General features: G+C 27.2%; 2 protein-coding genes across 2 annotated transcripts in view; both read right to left on the reverse strand.

Annotated features, from left to right (window-relative positions):
* LOC110283236 (uncharacterized) overlaps positions 1-4,183 on the reverse strand; it is a 110,676-nt gene extending 106,493 nt beyond the window's left edge. The window contains exon 1 of the mRNA XM_071179485.1: positions 4,065-4,183. Coding sequence (XP_071035586.1) covers positions 4,065-4,091 — 27 coding nt within the window. The 5' untranslated portion in view covers positions 4,092-4,183. The remainder of the gene's footprint in view (positions 1-4,064) is intronic.
* A 1,817-nt stretch (positions 4,184-6,000) lies between these two features.
* LOC107442762 (RRM_RCAN_like domain containing protein Sra) lies at positions 6,001-22,366 on the reverse strand. The gene is made up of 4 exons (XM_016056396.3): positions 21,738-22,366; positions 19,556-19,729; positions 16,589-16,772; positions 6,001-12,389 (listed from the first exon to the last, which is right to left on the reverse strand). The coding sequence occupies exons 1-4, from the start codon at positions 21,897-21,899 to the stop codon at positions 12,217-12,219; spliced, it is 693 nt and encodes a 230-aa protein (XP_015911882.2). The 5' UTR covers positions 21,900-22,366; the 3' UTR covers positions 6,001-12,216.
* Positions 22,367-22,626: the final 260 nt, after the last annotated feature.

Below are 22,626 nucleotides of genomic sequence, written 5' to 3' on the forward strand. Positions count from 1 at the left end.
AACTATTTTTTATTTATTTGAAGTAGTACCATAACCGAAATTAATCAAGCACCATTGATGTCAAGAATAGTATGACAAATTTTTACGTTTCTTCCATAGTATACTATTTATCCATTAATTTTGCCTATCAATATATTACTTTTTTTTTCATTTCGAAAACCATTAATTTTAAATTACTCAGTTTTGTAGACAAAATAAACACGGAAATTCTTGTATCTTTTATTTATTAAATGTTTTAAAAAAACTTATAATTGTCTGGTAAAGTATTAGTTTTTTTTAATAAGAAGTCTATAAAAATAAAATTATATTTCAAAAGAGCTGAATCAATTAATTAAGAATTTACGCACTTGGCGTCTCTTCATTAAAAAATGAAACGTAGATTGAAGTTACTGACATGATTTTGACGTGCAATCAAGCACTAATCTCGATTAAGTACTTCTATAGAGTATAGTCTTTGTAAAGATCAGTGAGTTGGAAAGCAAAATTAAAAGAAACCTTCGCAAAGTGTGGCAACTTATTACTCTTGTAACGGATTGGTTATAACAAAAATGAGACAGTTTTAAAAAGTTAAACTTGTAAAGTATTGGTGTCCCCTTATCCTATTTAGAAATGGGGAGAACCCTTAGAAGAATTCAGTAGCGAGAAGCCGAGAATTGTCAATAATTTGGCTTCCTGATCATTTTCCTAAAAAATTTCTGTTTCTAACTTTTCAATCTGATTTGAATAAATTTTTAATGTTGAATAAATTTTCTTGAATGTTGTTTCTTCATTATGTCGGATTTTTGTATAGAATCAAGCTACTGGAGGCCACTCCCACCGCATTATTACTCTATATAATTTCTCTTTTCCAACTCTAATCTGGACAACTTTGAAACTGTTTGTCCAATTTAACGACATTTTTTCGTCACTGAGATTAGATGACAGTGATGCGAAAAGAAGTAAATTTCGCCAATGATTTTAACATAAATAAATTTTTTAACTAAAAATTACATTTTATTTATATAAGTATTGATGATTAATGGAGAATTAAGACAGTGCCTGTAATTTACTTGTATACATATAACTTTCACTTCCAATACTCTGTGTGGCTTAATTTATTTTGATTTTGTTTTTCATTACTGTTTTATTATTACTTTATTTTATTACTTTTCATTTTACTTAAGCTTTGTTTACAAAAATTAAATCGTTTATAAAATAAATAATTAAAGCGGCTTTTGTAAAATATGCATTTAAAAATAGCTCTTTACCTGCTTCGATTGATATTCGTCATTTAAAAATATGCCTGGTCTTGAAATAAGATTCCAGATACTGTAATCTGCCATTTTTTAAACAAATATTATCGTTAATAAACACTTTTATAACAATCCGTTGGCATATTTTTTTTATTAACTACCCAAAATTTAAAAGTATAATCTCCCATGCACTATTTTTATATTTATGCCAGCCTTTCGATTGTTTCAACTCAATAAAGAAACATTTGCTAATAACTTAAAAAATAACCAAAAACCACTAATTTATAAAAAAAAGAAGAAAAAAAGAAACGCTGATTGAGGACGAATTTATCTTCCATAACATTAGGGTAAATAAAAATAAAATTTTATTCATTAAATAGTGTTCGAAAACTGTGGTCATCATATGCAAAAGTTCATTAACTGTTTTAGTTATTTAACTAGTTCTCTTCTCTTTAGTTATTTAACTAGTCCTCTTTAGTTATTTAACTAGTTCTAACTAGTTAAATAACTCTTTAGTTATTTAATTAGTTATTTAACTATTTAACTAGTTCTATCATTGAATCTCACTTATCATAAGATTCAATGATTCACTTATCCGTGATTCACTAACGCAACATATCTCCAATTCAATGATTCCATGAGACGACGATTAACCAATTCATTAATTTATTAATTCCCTTCCTTTATTTCCTCTTTTTTTCTTTTTTTTTTTACTTTATTCCATTATCTTTTTACTTTATGCACTCGCTATATTATGAACACAGTATCCAGTTGTCTTAACGATGCAAGCTTTTAAAAATATATTTTAAAACTAAAAGTAAACAATTTTAATAATACATGATAAATGACCACGTGTAAACTAAATAAACCTACATTAAACTTTAAAAAAAAAAAGACTTTGTTAAATAGATTTAAAAAAAAGAACGAATAAAAGAAAAAATTAAATGGCTCGCTCTATTGGATGGCATTGCCTTAAGTTAAAATTCCTCTTCATAGATCATCGAAGATTCATAACCCTGTAAATATTTTAAGAATGAGGAAAAATAAATAAAATTATTTCTTAAACTTACTTATTTATAACTATGGATCGTAAATGTTAACATTATAATTTTGCTTGAATTGGGTATTGGATATACCTGCAACTCGAGAAGAAGAACACCGCTGAAATCAGATAGTTGCGTATTAACATGATGGAGTGTTAACGTTATAGCAATTAGACTTGATTTATTATCATGCTGAATAAATTTTTGGATCAGAATTGTAACCTGAAAGCACCGTAAACGTACCCCGTGGGTGTCGAACCTGATTGACTGCGAAATAGCGGCGTTTGCTTATGCCATCCCTTTCAGTTTAACCTGCTTAAAAAAATTTTATGTGTTAACATGTTGTCACGTTTTTTCATATTATTTTTTTTAAGCTAATTATGGAAGAATTATGTACTAAAATAAGATCAGATTCTGTTTTTATCATAAAATTTAAAAATAAATTTATTAAAATATCATATAAATTTTTCTAACTTCAATACTTACCTATAACTTGATGTAAGTAATTTTTAAAGACTTTTATTTTAAGTATTCCTGATGTTTAAAGGATTTAAGTAATGTTTGATATTCTTAATACTCGCATCTTCTTTTTTTTTCCAATATGGGAACACTTTTTTCTAAAGAGAAAGTGCGAAATACGCTCCAAAAAAAATATTATGTTTCAAACACAAAACATTTTTATTTATTCAGATAAATCTTATCAGATCTCTGAATCTCATCAAAACATTTTAAAACTACGTTTTACAAGTCGACCAAAAAGGAGAAAATAATTTGACTTTTGCTATACTTATTACATCGATCGCTTCACTTTAGAAAGACAAAGAGGAAAATTTTAGCCGTGATAGAAGTCAGCTATTTTTATATTTATTAAATTTTGCTTGCACCGTTTAGATATAACAATTTAACTTATATTAACATCTGACACAGAAATTCATTTGAAATTTATGCTCTCTGACTTGTTGGAAAGTGGCCAGAATTTTAATTAACATTTAATTCCCGGTGACGATAATATGGAGATAAAATCTTTTAACAATTGGAACTTGCACTGTCATCCAGCAAAGAGCTCCAGTTCAATTTGTAAGAACTGTAACTACTACGATAATTGTGGAAATTTAAATTCACGATAAATTCTGCTTCTTGCGGTAAGAAAACGACTAAAAACTTATACTGTCATCCACCATGGAACTCTAGAAAAAAGACTTGAACAGTCAAGAAACTCTCAAGTGTTTGTAATTTCGATTATAAGATTTCACTTTCACGCATACGAAAGCGAGTCAATAAAATAATCAGTGAAACGATCGTCTTCCTCAGATCTCCGAGTTTTAATGTGATACAAAGAGAAAATGTTTCTCATTTAAAATTAGTCATATTTTTAAAGGCATATTAAATAGTAATCAGTGCATTGTTCCAATAATTCTCCTTTTAAATAAGTCACAAGAATCTACCAAAAAACAAAGATGTGAACTAGTGAACAATTATTAGTTTTTACTTTCCATTTTACCTAGCAAGAATTTTCACAACTGACTTTAAATACCAGAGTTATTGTAAATTCCCATGTTAGTGTTAGATTCAATTATCAGAGTCAATATGCTGACTTATCCAAGCATTAATTGTGCTATCTTCCACAGAAATTTTTTTATCGTTTTGTCAGAGAATCTGCCTTCATTGGCCTAAAAAAAACTATATCGATCGATTTGGCGAATAATGAAGAAAAACGTTTAACCTTCAAAACAATGTAACCAACACCATAACAGAAAATAAACAGTTTCTAAATAATAAGAGATCTTACTTTTGGGTTGTTGTTGCTGTAGTTCATTTACGTCGCACTAGATCAGCACAATGGGCTATTGGCGACGGTCTGGGAAATCGGTACTTACGTATTAACGCAACCAGGCCAAAATTCGCATAAATCGCCAAATTTGGCGGAAGTAGAAAAAATTGAAATCAATTTTTTTTTATAAAACAAAGTATTTTATAAACAAAATTATAAGCATATATTTTAATAACCTTTTAGATTACATATAATTCCATATCCCTGTAACAATTCAACAGCATCTTTTTCACTCGCAGGCAGATCCCAAATACCCATAGTTAAAGTATTTCACGGCATTCAATCTAACCAGTAAGCAAAATAATTTGTTTATGAAAAACCACGTATAACACGTAGGGTTGCCGTAAGTAGGGTCGCCAAATTTGGCGTAAGTAGAGTCGCAAAATTTGGCGATTTATGCGAATTTTGGCCTGGTTGCGTTAATACGTAAGTACCGGGAAACATCCCTAAGGATGATCCAAAAACATGCCATCACAATTTTGATCCTCTGCAGAGGGGACTTACTTTTGGCGTTTCCCCAATTTGAAATTGTGTCTAATTTTCATGAAGAAAAAAAGTTCAACTCTACAAGCGCTAAACTAGAAATGAACAGGAAAAAGTTTTACGAAATATAAATTTATATCTTTTTTAGATAGGAGAGTTCCTATTAGAAAATATGTATATAAATAGATTTGTATAATTTACCTCCTAAAAGTTGCAGATTGATTCAACTTTTTCTTCACGCCAGGTGATTAGCTTTTAAAGTTTTAGTTTTAATCCTGATCACATTTTAATGCACTCATAACTAAAATCTTACCTAAAAGTAAACACATGCCTAAAGTTACAATTCCACAAGACTTTCCCCAAGAAATGCCTAAAATCGGAAATCTGGTACTTATAGCTTTAATATTAAAATGACATTTCAGCTGTTCGATCTATATCTGCCCTTGTTTTTTCATTTTTAGCAAATGGATGAACTTTTTGATTACGAAGCTGCTGAAACAGCAACACCAGAGATCTCCACAAATCATCTCAAAGTCATTAAGCATTATGTAAGAGAAATATTTGGAGATGAGAGAATTAACGAGAATGTTCGAGATTTCATGATGTCTCTGGGATCGGAGCCAGAATCGCCATATTCAGTGATGGGAATTTATAAATATGCTCTTGAGTTACTAAAGATGAAGCACAAATGCAGTGGGAAAAATTGCGTCAAGAAATCGATCGAACGTAAATTGAAACATAAACTGGCGAATGTTCAGTCAAAGAAATCGCAATTACAAACGACGTTTTCTCAGATCAGTGAGGGCAAAAATGCAGAATTAATCAAGAAAATAAAAGCAAAGACCGAACAATATCCTCCTTATGCAATTTGAGATTGTTAATAAAAATAAGTCTTTTTATTGAAATAAATAATGCGAATTCTGTTATTTTTACTATTAAACATTGTGTCCCACAATAATCAACATTTAGAAAAATCAAAATAAATAAATTGGAGAAAAATGAACGATTTGCAATATTCTGCTGCAAAACCAGTTTATTTATTCGGACCTAGTTACAAAATTAGGTACAAAATTCATCACCAGATGGCGCTGCTGACAAGGAAAAAAAATAGAATAAATTGCAATTCAGACGATTTGGCGCTGTTGAATACCATTTTGACTGCAGTAAATCATACATATCTTTGTCCTTCTCTTTTTCTTAGATTAACTTTTCAAATCATCGATAATTTTTGTCTAGTACAAAATCTCATTCTTATCCATTATCACAGTATTTAATTTAGAGTTCTATTGTTAAAGTATGAGAAAACTCAACATTTATATCTTCTATTAGAACTGTGTAAAATTTAGATTTACAAGTGCAATATTAGTTGTTTAAAAAAGAACCTTATTTTATCAAAAAGTGAAAGAGAAACTTCAAAAGAAATAAATTTTATTGAACAAATTTCAGCTTGCACACATAAACCAAACATTTAGAAATTCACATCTACTAATTGTTATTGCCAATTCTACAATAAGAAAAATAAAAATTTCAATTTATGATCATAAAAATTCCATGAAGGCAGTATACAAATCATCAGATGTTATAGTCAATTTTCTTTCATAATGCTTGACAAAAATATTCTTATAAGCATTTTAACTAGTAAAAAATAATGAAGCGTATGAACATACTTTGTAATAAAAACTTAATTTCAAAACATTTAATTCAAATAAAATGATAATTACTTTACATTAATTATTTAAAAAACGGCATGAAAAAACTAAGTTCACAGTTGGTGCATTACGTATAATATTAAGTTTAATAGTTACAGTGTTGACATTTCCAGCAAACAGTAATATGCTTGGTCTCCAAGCACACAATTAATGACATTGAATACCTAATACATAAAAAGAAAACAGAAGACTTTTGAATTACAGAATATAAAATTTCCTAATTATTCATTTCATGCTTTAAGTAATATAGTATACTCAAAAACCAACTTTTAAAACTAAATACAAATATGGTCATTATTTGAATATTCATAATGGATATGAATTTTTCTTTTGAAAACTGAAAAAAATCTCAAAAACAAAATTATGGATTTGGTGAGATTAGCAGGCTTAGAAAAAAAAAAAAGATTTTTGCAGAAAATTTGGTAATAAAAATTTGAAACATTTCTCATGGTTCTACCTGCTCGTTTGCAATAACTTACAAGTTTCAAAAATTAAAAAGGATTAAATCAGTCGATATTAATATTAAATGCTCCATATAACATTTACAAGCCTTGAGAAATTTCACATACCAATTGAGTTCAGACTCTGCTAAAATGCCTTGTTTCAATAAACAGAAATTACAGAATATTAGTCAGAAAGTTAAAATATTGAAATATTAAATAGTAAAAAAGTAAAATGATTTTAAAGTTGTATAATCAAAAAAATTTTTGGAAAATTATATGTTTATTTAAAAAAAAAAAAAAAAGAAATTCAATTTCATTTCATTTCTAATGTTTCATTTTCAATGGCAATAAATGGGAAAGCATAATTTCATACAAATAAGTTTACGTGTTTCATAGACATCTCACAGCTTGTCTAACAGATAGTTGTCATGAGATAATATTAAATTTTTCTCAAGTTGATCCTTTTAAAATGTTAACGAAATTAACCAAAACCCTCTAAGTTTTAGTTTTTAATTCTCTGCCACTTTATGAAATATTTTGCAAAAAGTTTCTATCCCTGAAAATAAAAAAATTTCGCTAATAATATAAGAGAACAATAATTTAAACATATACAACTTTATAAAATATTGAAAAGTTTTGAAATATGAACACTGAATTTCTAAATAAATTTCTAAACATTAGAGGCAATTTAAATAACACAAAACATGAAATGAAATAATGGGCTAAATTAAATCCAGATACATCTCTCACTATTATCTAAGAAAAACTCATCAAAAATTAAAATAGTTTCAAGAACCATAACAAAAAAATATTATTATTGGGTTAAATCTAAAGCATCTTAAATAGTTTTATATTAAAAATCATCTCTGGCCATCAGCTTCTAAAATCCTTGAAACTAATTGACCAAAAATATAAATAAACAAATTTTTCAACATGTAAAAAAATGTATTATGTAAAGTTGCCAAAAACCTGGATTTTTTTCATAAGAATCCCAAAGCAGTGGAATTTTTTTTCTCTCCTTTTTGTCGGGGGTGAGGTATTGAGGATTCTACTATCTTTATTACAGTTTTGAGGTATTTTGATAAAATTTAACAAAATCTTGCAACATTGCTAAACATAATTTAAAAACAACTAATTCTTTACATTAATTGTCCAAAGTTATTTATGTCAAATTATGATAATAATAATCATATTACTTTTATTAACATTGATGAATCATTAGCACAAATATTATTGAATTTATTTCCGAAATGCTTTAACTACTGCTAATTAAGAATTCAAAAAATTGCCAATGTTCAAAAGAAGCAAATAAGTAATGATTTTAACTTAAATATATTTCAAAATACAATATCTTTTTCATTAAGAATTTAACAAGAAAAATTAAAAACAGCATAAAAACACAGAAAGAGTTAAAATAATATTCAATTTGGGGAAATAGGTGAATTTTGTACTTTTTTTAGTTAAGAGCTTTAACTTAAAATGTTATTGCTGGTATATTAACACTAAAAAATATGTTACATGAATCCTAGTGTACAAATCCCTAAATTAATTTAATAATAAAATATGATAAGTTTATACAATATAATATAATAAGTTGTTTTTTTTAAAAAAATTGAATTTTCTAGGAACTAATTGATTTACCTTTTTGAATTCTATAAACTAAGGACATCTCAATCAATGAGTAATTTTATTTATCTTGTAAATATATAAAAAAAAAGTTTATTTTGACTACTACATTTCCAGCCTTTATTCATATTTATAGAAGTAATAATAAGTCATATTTGAAATTAAAATTTGTACCAATAGCAGCCTGAGGAAGAAAAAAATTTTCTTTAATGGATAAAAAATTCAAATTTTAATCTAATTTGTCGCAAGCAAGGTTATAATAACAAAAATATATTATAATCAAACCTTGATATCACAGAAAAAAATCTGAATTCCCAACGAACTTGCTAATTCTGACAATGGAAAAAAGCTTCCATTAGCTGATCACAATTCTTATTGAGAATAGGTTTTATAAAATAGTTCCATTATAAAATATTGCTATCAAATAAAAATTATTTCTGAAGATTTTAAAATAATTTCTAGAACTTCAATTTATAAAAACTTTTCTTCACTCATTTAAAGAATTTATTTCCAGCCAACCCTGCTGTAAATGAAGTTGCTTAAATTATTAATTCCTAAAGAAGATAACATACACCTTATAATGCACATAAATAACATTGTACACATACATATACATGCATACTGTAAGACATAACATACAAGTGCATAGAATAACTACCATAATCAGTGCAAGAAAATTTATTGAATCTGAGATTTATTACTTTTAAACAATTCGTTGAAAGTAAGACAAATTGGAATATCATAAATAAGCTAAAAAATAAAAGCATGCAACAAAAATACTTTTTTAGAAAAATGCTACTTAAATGTCAAAACAGTAGAACCTTTCAATAAAAAACAGCCCCTAACTAGACGCTTTTTTTGAGAGAGGGGGGGGGAGAGATTACATAAAAACAAAATCAAAAAGTGTAATTTAAATAGAAATTCAAGTCTTATTTAAACATTTTTTATCCAATTGACATGGTGCATATCTACTAATTTTTCTTCATCACAAAAAGTCTTAAAAGTTATGTTATCCCTTTGTTCAACTTTATTTAACCAACCATTTGATGCTTTGAAATGCATAAGTTCCAGACTTTTCAAAACATCTTATGTTTTTTCTAACACTTACGAGAATATTTCTTGCTCTTACAGAACAAAACCAACTGATCACTGTTGCATCAATTTCACATTTACTAAAGTTTATAATTTTGGAATGCTTATTTGAATTAATAAAAAAAAACACATATATACTTCTCTAACTTTTTGAAAATTACTCACTTTATTTATAGTTGTTATTACAAATTTCAGTCTGAAACCTTTTGAACTAAGTTTCTCAATTTCTGCTACATTAATCACAAGAACTTTTTTTTTTTTTAGTATTAATTATTTTTCCTCTTTGAAGTCATGATAGATAACACGTTAAAATAATTCAAAGATACAAAACTTCACTTCTCCACACAAATTTACAATCATCACAAGAACTAAAACTAATATAAATTTCCCATCTAAATATAATAAAATATATTTTTTTTCTTTCTTTTTCTGAATTAGCAATCTATTATTTTTATTAGGTGGCTCAGTCATCCGACCTATAAGCTGCCAACATTCAAGGGGGGAAAAACAGTAAATTTTAATAAATAATATAAATGTCATGCTAACTATGCAATACTTAAAATATTTTAGCAACTGGGAATTTCGGGGACATTTAAGGTCAATAAAATGCAAAACTACTATCTACTAAATAAATTATTAATTTAGATTGAATTAAACTTTTCCATTTCAGATTGACGCTGAATGAACTTGAATACAGAATGTTTTTATCATGTTTATTTTTGAATTCATGATCTTTAATAATAATAGCTATTAAAACCATTTCAGATAGTTATACTCGTAACATATTCTTTAATTAATTTAAAAATAATGAGTTTTGAATACAGAGATGAAAATTTTGAATGCTTAAAACAGAAAAGTTCCAAACTAATCATTTAAAATGAGACCTACTTCATTACTTAGCAATAATATTTATTTAAAAGCTAAAGCAAGCAGTAAACTGAGTAAAAAAAATTTCTTAATAAAGGATTTTTTAGAAAAATTACCAATTTCAGGGAATTTTTAAACTATACAAAACTAAGAAACTAGGAGAAACTAGCAAAAATCAAGCAATCTACACTGTGACACAAAAAAATCTATCCAGTCTAAGTCTAATCTAGAAAACACAGTAGAGTTTGTAACTATGAACCACCCTTTCTTACTCATAGATCCCTTTACTCATTGATCCCTTACTCATAGTTCCAAAATAGTTCGTGGAGAATAAGATATTCTATTCAAACTTCCCATACAAAAAAAAAGTATTTGAATGTGAACATTTGTTTTAATTGCACCATGACATGCTTTTTTCTGGTATTGTAAAAAAAAGCATGCTGGGAAAAAAGGGTAAATTTTAAAAAAAAAATGGTTAAACTAAACAAAAACATTTAATATTTTTTTGAATTTCTCTATCTGACTCTTCAAAACTTTTTTCAGTGTCCCTTTTTATGAAATAAAGACTTAGATACTCCAATTAAAAATTATTGGGACCAAAAAACTTAAGTATTTGGATTTGGGCCCTTGCAGGGTGATATATTCATGATATATTAAAAATCATTCATGATATATTATAAATAAATAATAATATAAGTGTAATTTAAATTAAAGACATTCTAGCTAATTTTCAAATTTTAATGCATTCATTATTTTAACCTTATGCTTATTGTGCCTAGCATAACACCGATTATTTTGGCTCATCAGTTGTACTACCAATAAGCAAAGGGGTTGATTTAAACTTATATGATTTTTGATATCATAAATGTTTGCTACACCAAATTATTTTTGTATGCATCTCTTTACAATTTAGTGAAATCAAGGTTCGAATACAATGCTTCTGACTTCGGTAGCATGCATTGAATACGATCAATTGACATAGATTGATAATATTTGGTCTTAAAATCATTCTTTGATTTCGGAACTATGTTTATATAAAGAAAAAAACAAAGGGGAAAAAAAACAATTTTCTCTGAAGTAAGGTATTTTTCTTTTTTATGTATACCAAAGATGGTTGATTTATAGCAAGCTGATTAATTTACTCTGAATTTAAAAAAAAAAAAAAAATTGGTACTAGCATCTTATTATCTGCATGTTAACAGGATATGGAAATACCAAATAAAATAAAGCAACCTATTTACATAAAAAAATTATCTATATGCATGTAAACAATGTGATAAACAAATTATTTTATTACCCTTAATCATAATTTGCAGTCGCAGTTTACTTTTTATTCAGTAGCAATCCTTTTTAGCGAATAAAAGAAGGGGAATTAATTAAAATTTAATTTTTAAAAAATTGGTACTTTTAGAGATGCTTTAAAAATAAAACTTTAACTTCCCTAAATAATTATATGTAAAATAACACTCTGAAAGAATAATTAATCTGCATCTGGTGCAATTCTAATTGCAATAAGAAAAAAAAATTTCAACAGCACCGTTATCTCACAAATGAAGTTTTTCAGAATACATCAATTTCAGAGCAATTTTAAAAAATTAAGTAATTAAAAAAGCACTAAGTAATAACCCTGAATATGTTAGTACTAAACAGATAACTAATAAAGGTGGGTTTATTATTAGGAGTAAAAGCTTCCATTCTAACAAACGTAAAACAATGAAAATGATTAACAGAGAAATGAATTACTAAACACTCTAATAAATAACATGAAAGCCCAATATTAAAAATATATGTAGATAAAAACAAGAATTTATATCAGAATACTAGGATAACTTAATAAACCCCGAAAAATGCCAACATACGGAGAAAAAAAATGTTTAAAACAAAAAAAACTTAGGATGTTGGAGATGGAGGAGAAGAAGAGCTACTTGAAGAATCAATACTATCAGGTCGGCGAGTCTGCTCTATTTTCAATTTTGGACATCTTTCTGCTTTTAAATCTTCACAAACATGGACAACAATACCAGGTTGTGTACTTGATGGAGGATGAAGCTCATGTGCTTCCCCTGAAATAGATACATAAAAAAAATATTTAAAGATAACAGGGTGCGTAGCCAAATTATTCAACAAAAAATAAGCACTTTTCAAGCACACACATAATAAATATAAGCACTTTAAAAAATATCATAATTAGGCAAGGTTGGAAAGTTTTTGACAATTGACGATTTTATCTTAATTTAACTGTCATGTCAACAAAAAAAAACTTTGGGCATTGTTTTTGATAATTGTCAAAAATCAGGAAGTTTTGAATCATGTAAAATAAATGGTGTTTTCATACGGTGCGGACTGACAATATCCCGAAATAGATTGGGGTTGAATTAATTGTGAAAATGTTGAATAGAACAATGTAAACTGCTTCTTTTTGCATAATTCGTAGCGAAAATCAACATGGTAAAGGAAAAATCTCATTTTGAAAAAGGGAAAATTAAGCACTTTTTAAAAAAACACCCAATAAGAAAAGCACCTTTAAGGACTTTTAAAAAACGAATATCGAAAATAAGCACCTTTAAGCACTTTTTAAAAATGCTTCGCACCCTGGATAAAATATTGTAACACTGCATTTGTCTAAATACTGCATTTTTACATTCTAAAAGGTATCAAATTAAAGAGTTTAGAGCAATATGATAAAAAGCCACTGTGACAAAAAATTGAAAATCCTTTCACCTAATTTGTCCTTAGACTTCATATATATTATTTTATAACCGTCGCTAAACAACCGACCCAATTTTTGGGTTCACGACTACTAATGTTCAACTACGTAGACTTGTAATTTTGAGCCCAAATCGGAAGACAGAGGAACTTCTGGATCAAGTATTGGGAAAAAAATTTGCTTTCGTGGTGTACTTTTTGATGGAACTAACCGGCATTTGCGTTACATGGAGAAAAGACCACCAGAACCTCCCACGGTTTGCCTAATGGCAAGGGGTCTCTAACCCATGATACCACTGAGGATATTTCACGTCAACACGGTGGTCGGTGCAAGTCGGATCCAGAATTCATATTGGCCAGCCATCGCTGGGATTCGAACCTGGTTCACCTTATTATAAGGCAAAAGCTCTATCCCCTGAGTCATCGCGGCTCATATATATATATGTATATGTAGTATATATACACATATACAGAGAGAGAAAGTAACATTAACTTTCCAGAATTTTCACCAATTACTAGCACATATTCTCAGAAAGAGCACATTACCTAAAGGTAAATTCTTGCTGATCATTAAATTATAAAACCTTCAATTAACAGGGAGTTGGGGTTTTTTTTAAGATAATGCACCTAGGTCTTGATTACAAGTAGACAGGAATGAAATTTAAAATATTCAAATGTAAATGAATTTAAGATAGTCTGCCTATTTCCATTTTAAAACAATATTACTTTTCTTCAATGCACTCAAAAATCAAACAATTCTTTTTTTTAACTAAGTAAAATAGACAATGTGAATAAAGCAAAAATAAAGTTACATAACATACTATAGTTGTAGTTCTATAATCAAGAAGCGTTCTTAGTGTCAAAACACTGAATAAAGGAGAAGCAGAGGAATAGCGTGTTTTAACCTACAAGGAATGGCAGGATTTGGAAAAACAGGTTATTTGCAACTCTTTTTTTTTTCCTTTAAAAAAAAATGACTTTTTCGGAAGAAATTAAAATTTTTTTCTTAAATCTTTGTTATAGATGAAGAGACAATTTTATAATGACATTGCGGGAAAAGACCCACATCTGAAATAAAAGTTAAATGTTTGGTAACTAATTATCATTTGTTTTGTAGCAATACAAATTTTAGATTACTACATAAAAACGAAAATCTATTTCATTAAATACACCCAAAAAATTTTATTGTATTCACACGAGTTTACAAGTGTCGTTCCTGAGTATGTAGGAATAAAATTTAAACTTTATAATTCAACTTGGTTATATTGCATATCCATCTAGAGTTTTATGCTTAAAATTTCTATTAAATTTTCAGTTACAGTAAAAACTCATTAAATGTTGTCAACAAACAGATTATTTAGTAATATTACAAAAAAATTGGCTCCTAATTATGTGTTACAGTTTTGTATTCTTTATTTTAATAGCTTATATTAAGCGGACGCAGTTTAGTAGTTTTATAAATATTTTCATATAGAACCATACAAAACAACCCATTTATTTTTAAACTAAAATCATAGTTTAAGAAAAGGCAATCTTTTAGATACAGAAATATATTTGCAATATTCTATTATTGTAAAATAAAGAAATAAACTGTGGTTATAACGATTGCGTTTTAAAACTATGAATTGGTAAGCACTAATATTAATTTATTAATGTAATTGGTAGGCACATAGCACTAAAGTAATTTTTTTAATTAAAACATATAAGCACAGCAACATATCTACAAGAAATTTTAAAAACTATGAAAATCATTAACAAATTTAAAATATCTCAGATTATAATGCTTTGTAAATTTATAAATCAATAATTTCAAAAAAAATTAATTAAAATTAACAATTTTCTTTAAATTATGATTTTAATTATGACTTAAACCAAACTGATTTAAATCAGTAAACTCTTCTTAAGCTTAATTACATCCTTATACTATAAAAAGTTTAATAAATGCTCACTGCAATGAATTTAAAAAGTATTAAACTAGGCCTAATGAAAAAATAATGAGGAAAGATTTATGTTGTTTAGATATAGGTAAAACCTGTATTTTCTGGGAGAGAACCTAATTCAGCATGACATATTAAGCAAAATCTCTTAGAAAATTTAATTCCACTTTTATGTTTAAATTCTCCTAGATGGATTCTTGACAAATATTAATAATCGGATGAGTTCAGGGTGAGTTTAAAAATCATTCCATGCAAATTTTATTTTCTGAAAGAATATATACTTTTTTTTACACATATAAATAGATATATGATGTAGAGATCACATAAAAATATTTTAAAAATTTCACGCTAATGATAACATTTAGGAAACTTGATCATGAAACATAATCATCTCCCCATCCCAAATTTAGAAAGCCTAAAACAAAGCATTTAAAATTTACAAAAATTATGAATATCAATCGATTTCACAGCAACCCCTTTAAAAGAATTTCGGCTCAGCAAAATGATACAAATTTTAAGACGTGATATTTTTTTTAGTAGTCTACATGATATGCAAATTATTTATAAACAACGAGACTTAAATTTTATCATGAAGAAATTCAAGAATAAATCTAAAATTAGAAAAGGCAATATTTAGCTAATATTAAGATTAGACAATTAGCTACATAATTTTCATACTTTTATAAAACATTATTATATTCTTGAATTTGTTTATTGACATGCATACTGCTATATAACAGAAAATAAAAATTTAAACTTGGAAAAAAAACTCACTAGCAGTTTTGAAAACTGAAATTAACTGTCAAGATTTGTTATCAAGATTGATTCTTTAAGAATATATTTAAATTAAAACATGCAAAACACTACATAAAAATTAAAAATATAAAATAATATCTGTATATGTTTTTACTCATTTGGTAAAGATAAAAACTAACAATATTAAATAAACATTTGACAGATAAAATGTTTTTTCATAGTATGTATTAATTTAAATAGTCCTTGGAAATATTAAAGATTTGGAAAGAAAAAAGAAAGATTCTTTCAACTTTGGGACACTTCTAGTGGGACCTAAAACTTGTCTTAAACAAATTTTTTTTGTATATAAGTAAAGCCTCGATTATTCGCAAGTTCTACAAAGAGATTTAAAATAATATTGCATGTGATCAATTATGGACCAAGATGAATCAAGCAAGCAAGTTCACCTTCAACAAACTACAATTTCAAATTAAGAAAAAGTGATCCCGAAGCAAGAAGCAAAAACGAGTGACTGCTTTTTTTAAAAAAGTTTAACTGAACACTCTTACATATGAACTTTTATGTATGAACACTTTTATGAAATATGTATGTACTAATTTTTTCCTTCTCATTCATTGTTTTAATGATTTATACATAGAACAAAGATTTCTGTTGCATGTTTAATATATATATACACAATGATGAATACATTTTAAAATCATTTTTCAAGTTACCACCTTGCTTTTTGAATTTTTTGGATTATCTACGATTTATGTACTTATAGGTTCCCTTGCCACCCAATCCTATGGATAATCGAAGCTCTAACGTAAGCAGTGAAGAGACATTTTATCTTTAGCTGATGTTACAATAAAATGATACTAAACCTGGAGTTAGCTTAGCAAGTGCTTGCAATAAATCATAATTTAGACATGGTTGAGCTTCATCAACAGGTTCCCAGCCAACTGGGGGTGAGGCAGGTGGAGATATAAGAAACTGACGCACAGGAGATGGTGGTTGTAGGTACGCATCAGATGTTTCATTATCTTTATTTCCACTACATACACTGGGCTAGACAAATTATATGCCAGGAAGTTAGTTAGTTAGTTAGGTTAACTAGTTGCATTATAAAAATTTTATTTATTGATAAATTGTAATACAAGAAGGAAAAAAATTTGAAAATTACATTAAAATTTTAAAATTCATGAAAAATATATAAAATCATTACAGAAATGGAACCAAATTAAATTCAAAAGATAATTCATAAAGTAAATTTAAAATGTATGTAAAAAAAATATTATTTGGGCTTTAATTGTTCAATAAATTCCCACTCAAAGTTCATCTTTGGAACATTGGCAGATAAATGGTTACAAAACAGATAATTCAAAAGATAATTGGAATAGATAATTAATAATAAGGAAGAAAATCTTTTCCAATATTTTACATTTATTTTTCTAACGTTAACTTACTGTTTATAGGTACAGTTTATCGTTCACATTATTTCTGAGAGAAAAACATTTCATCGAAGTTTCTGAAATGTATAGATACATTTCTGCAAATACCATTTGTATAAATATTAAATTACAGGATATTGAGAATAAGCTGTAACACTCAGTACTCTAGGAGAAGCTTCAACTGATAATTTTCTTCAAAGCTATATGATCGATCTCAAATATAAAAAAAAGAAAGAATATCAGATTATGCAAGGACTCTCTCCATTTTCTTCTTCAAATATTCCAGAATAGGATAAACTTATTTGGCCATTGAAATGACACTCATTAATAAGAAATTTCATAGGAATTTTTTAAAATTACAATTTCAGGGAAACAATGCTTTATTTGAGTTTAGAGTTTTTTTTTTTCTTTGAAATAATAAATTAAAAAAAAAAAATAATGACAAAAAATAAATTAACCTCTTGATAATTGTTTTATTTTTAAAAGTAACAAATAAATTCAGTTCCTCTTTTTATTTATTCAAATTTTTATTATATTTTATATCCAAGGCACTTTTCAGGAGGAAATAAACTAGAATTACCAAAAATTTAAAAGAAGCAATTAATATTATTAATAAGCAACCAAGAAGTGGTTTAAAAAATTTAAGAAAAATTTTTGATCCTTAACAATGAAAATACACATCAAATTACTCATTTATGCATTTTTCTCTACTTATAAGGTTATCACTAAATATAACAAAACAATAAATAAAAAAGAAAAAGAAATACCACAATAGAAATAAATAAAAAACCTAATCAATGAAACTATTAACTTCTTTGATTAGAATTTTATTAACAGCTAACAACAGTTAAGACCCTTAGATGAGTTTTCTTCACTAAATAAAATAATCACAATTGTGCAACAATTTAACAAATATTAAGTTAGAATCAGCATTTTTCTCCTTCTTCTTAAACTTTCCAATCAATAAAACATTTATTAATCATAAATATAAACTAAACTCAGCGGTGTGACAGCTCATGAGTCATAAATATACCAAATCATCATAGCCAATCATAAATATACCAAAAGCTAAAAAAAACTTACTTAAAACATTTAATAACAAATGTTAAAAAAAATTTAAAAAAACTAAAATTTTATATATAGGAAATCCATAAGAAATTTATCAATTGCAAAACACCTTGAATTAATATCATTTATTTAAGCATCTGTTTTCCCTTATTACACTGACTAGATTTCAATCAATGATCCCTATCCATCATTTATCTTTTTTTTTTTCATTCCTTTGACTTAAAAAATCAAATTGACGTTTATTCTTAATAACATTGCAATCATCGCTCATTTGGATACAAAAGACAGTCTACACTCTTTTGACCCTTCACTATAACGGCAGATACATTAAGTCCGAATAGTTGTACCATAAATGCAGAGCTATTTTACCACTTATTAAAACTGATTCCTTTACACTGAGTGGTTCATTCCAATATAATGAAGAAATTTAGTTTCATTTTTTACCCATGAAATTTTTTTTTTTAAATAGGTGTCAAACATTTTTGTCTTTGCAAAAGGAAATAGTATCCATGGCATATGATTTAGTCATATTCATGAGTCATATGATTTAGCAGAAATAGCAAAGAAATTATCTAAAACTATTTAACTAACTAACCGAAATTATTTTCCAATGTTATTTTAAATATTTTAATGTTATTTTCATACACTTATTAAATGACAATCTCAAGTAATAACATCTATTTTCATTTAAATAACAGGAAGTCTTTATATTGAATATTGACTTTAATATCATATTAGAACTAAATGTTTTAACAAGTATAAAAAGTGTATGAAAAGAATCAGGATATAAAATCATTACTAATATATATCAAAATGAATCCATAAATTAAACTTAAATCTAATTTTCTAAACAAATAAAATCCATGTTTTTATTTTCAAAAATTAAGAACTTAACATTTTTATTTATTTAGTAAAAACCTTCTCATACAGAAAAAAAATAAGTAAAAGTGTGTAAAAAAAACTCTAACTAAAATATTAATGTTTAATAAGTTTCTTTTTATTCTGATTAAATTTTTGATTCTATTTTTTAAAACTTTGGGATTTCTAACAGCCTTTAAATTGAACTTAATCTATTGGTTAAAACACGAATAGATCAATTTTAAAAACAGCAATAATAAGGAATATCAAAGAAAAAGTAGACTTATGATAGCATCTTACATGTTCTTTACTCAACCACATAAATATTTTTGATTAGCCAATACAAAATACCAATGATAACACTAAAATTTCCAAATTATCTCTACATATATTAAAAATATAAATGGTAAAAAAAATGAATATCTAATGAAATAAATGAAGTAACAAATGAAACGTAAATAAAGTTATTATTACTTGGGCAAAATAGCAATTGACCACATTTCCTCCAATTTTTGTTTGATGACATTGAATTCTTGCTTTTGCAGCAGCAGTTGGATTTGTGTAGTTTACACGCACTCTATGGAAACTTTTAAAATATTGAAACGATGCTTCCTCATCAAAATGTAGAAAAATTCTTTCAAATTGTATCTAAAACCATGAGAAAAAATAACATGAGATATAAAATTTTTTTGCCAACTTAAATTAAATGGAAAATACTGTTTTAGTCAATATAATATTAAACATCAGACTGAAAAATAAAATATCATGAAAATGAGCAAATCAAATAAAATTAAAAATCATCTGCCATTCAAGATATTTTAATTTCATATCTGATTTCCTGGCATGATTTAATTGTATAAATTTGAAAAGAAAGCACCAGGTTTAAAAAATCAATCATCTGTACAAAATATTGAAAATAATGAGTTAATAAATCTTTTTTTTCACGTGTGTGTGCATATTTATGCTTTAAACAAGTAGGGACAAAAATCCAATGTCAAAATTCCCGATAGCATTCTTATTAGCACGATGCTAAATGTAGAATAAAGCAATGTAAACAAATACAAATTTAAAAAAGAAAACAATAAAATGCATTGTTAAATCTACTAGAACCTATGAACATTTAAAGCATATATGCTCTCATATATCCCCGTGCTACAGTGTCCCAGCTTAGTCAAACAAAATCATTTTAAAAAATAATCATATCACTCATGGGCTGCAATAGTGGCACAACTAAAAAAAAAACGCTTTAGGACTAAGAACAGGTGTAAATATGAAAACACACATTCTTTCAGCAGCAATACTAGCACAACTCATAATTCAACTTGAAGGTAATCTTCATTTAAGCAAACTAAAGAATTTCTTTTGCATTTTGCTTAGCAATGAAAACTTTAAACCCACTTATCTCAAAACTTGATTTTTTGAGTTGTGCCGCTATTGCAGCCCATGAGTGATATATTTATTAGCATAAAGTGATGAGAAAGAGATATATGAGAAAGAGATATGTTCATTGGCTGCCTGCAGGAATTGAACCAAGCACCTCGAACAAAGTTGAGTTAGGAAGCTTTACGTAGTGGCCACACACAGTTCGGACCTTGACCCAGGCGATTCACTAGTCAAATCAAAGCGAACCACAAAACAAGACAAAGTAGTGTAGAGAAATTATCTGATGAAGAATAAAATAATTGTGTAGCATGTTCAATTGGTGATAGTCACCAATGTGGAGAAGATTATATGTGCAGAGTTCTCCCTAGGGATAAAAAAGCATGGGCAGGCCCGTTTCCTCATAGAAAAGGGCACTTTGAGTTTTGTTCAAATCTCGGGGAGATTTCTGTATCGTGATCTGTGGCAGAATTATCACCAAGTCTTGGAAATTTCCAGACAGTGACCCCGAGAAACTTTTAAAAAAATCACAGAAGGGGACCAACTCGAAAGGTATAACTCGTAGCCACCCTCTACCAAACATCTAAATGTTTCTTTTTTTAAATTTGCAAGTTTAAAATTTATTTGGCCCCTTGGCGATTGTATTTGGCGTGACAGATCATGATACGGAAATATTCCCCAAATCTCGTCCTATTATGTTGTTTATTTTAAGCTATTTACTCAATCTTTTATGGGAATAAAAAAAGATTTTAAAACAAGCTGAACAGAGATAAACAATTGGATTGTTTATTGTCAGTATAAAATAAAACAGCATGGTGAAAAGAAAGCAAAGTGTTTTGTTACATTAAAATGAATCTTATTGAATTCAAATTGCTTATTATTAAATTTAAATTTTAGAATAATAATTTAAAATTTTGTACTAACACAATCTAAGTATGACGCAAGCTAAGTCTAGTGTCGGCAATAGGAATAAAATTGTATCTGTAATTTTAAAAATATAAACAAATAAGATATTATTTTGGCAATAATAGTACAATGAATTATAAGCTTTTTTTATTAAATATGATGAAGCGAAAAACACGGATATAGTAGTCTTTATGGTGATAAACCTTTACAAGAAAAACAAAATTCAGTGTTAAAAGCCGGTATTTACATAATAATACTTTTCACCTTAAATACAAAAATAAAACAATGGTGCATATTATAATATATTTCTGACAGACAGAAACTATAGAAAACAAATAAATATACAATGAATGTAAGTTGTCATTTCTACCTTGCGACATTCATCATTGATTATATCACTGTCAACATTTGTAATAATGACTGATTTTGGAAGATCTGAAGTATCAGCAAGTTCTTCGGAAATATCAGTGTCATCTTCAAGACTATCGAACATATTTCCTTTTAATGAATTACGAATAGAATCACTTTTCATTCTCTTTTCTTAACATCAATCTTATTTAAAGGTTTTTAGAAATACGAGTAATTCTATCTCTCGATTATTTTGATCTCTTGAAATCCAATTGACAGTGAAAATGCTGTAAACATAAAATATGAACTTTTTATTTTTTGTTGACGACTACATTAAATAAATAAAGTTTCATCAGTTTATTTACATTTACTGGAGTCGAAAAAATCAGACTGTTAATAACAACGAATATTTTCTAATCACAGTTATGAAAACATATTCTCGCCAATGGACAATTACGATTCAATTTTATCCTGCTCTCTATTTTCTAGACAATTCTATTCGAAATTTTAAAAAACATTCTGTTTAAACCGTTATAACCGAGTAAGGTGTTTATAAAGCAAAAATACTCTGTTTGTTTCAGTAATTTCAGAACAAAAACTGAAAACTCTCGTTGATTGCTTTGAAGATGAAAATCTAAAAGGGAACTGTGTGCTGCAGGGTTACCGCATGTTGGCTACATAAGACTTAAAGATAATGCGTATCTGGTAAAAGATAACAGGTACTTTTTTTTACCTGTTACTTAGATGTACTTCAATTAATGACATTTACACTAACCTATCAAAATGGAAATTAATATCATTTTTTGCTTTATTTGAATGCAGTTCTCTTCTCAGTTGCACATTTATTAGTTCATCTCTTTTTCTTTAAGAATAGGCATTTTCAATACAAAAAGACTATGCGAATGTTGCCT

Source organism: Parasteatoda tepidariorum, chromosome 4 (genome assembly GCF_043381705.1).
Source record: "Parasteatoda tepidariorum isolate YZ-2023 chromosome 4, CAS_Ptep_4.0, whole genome shotgun sequence".
Classification (NCBI taxonomy): domain Eukaryota; kingdom Metazoa; phylum Arthropoda; class Arachnida; order Araneae; family Theridiidae; genus Parasteatoda; species Parasteatoda tepidariorum.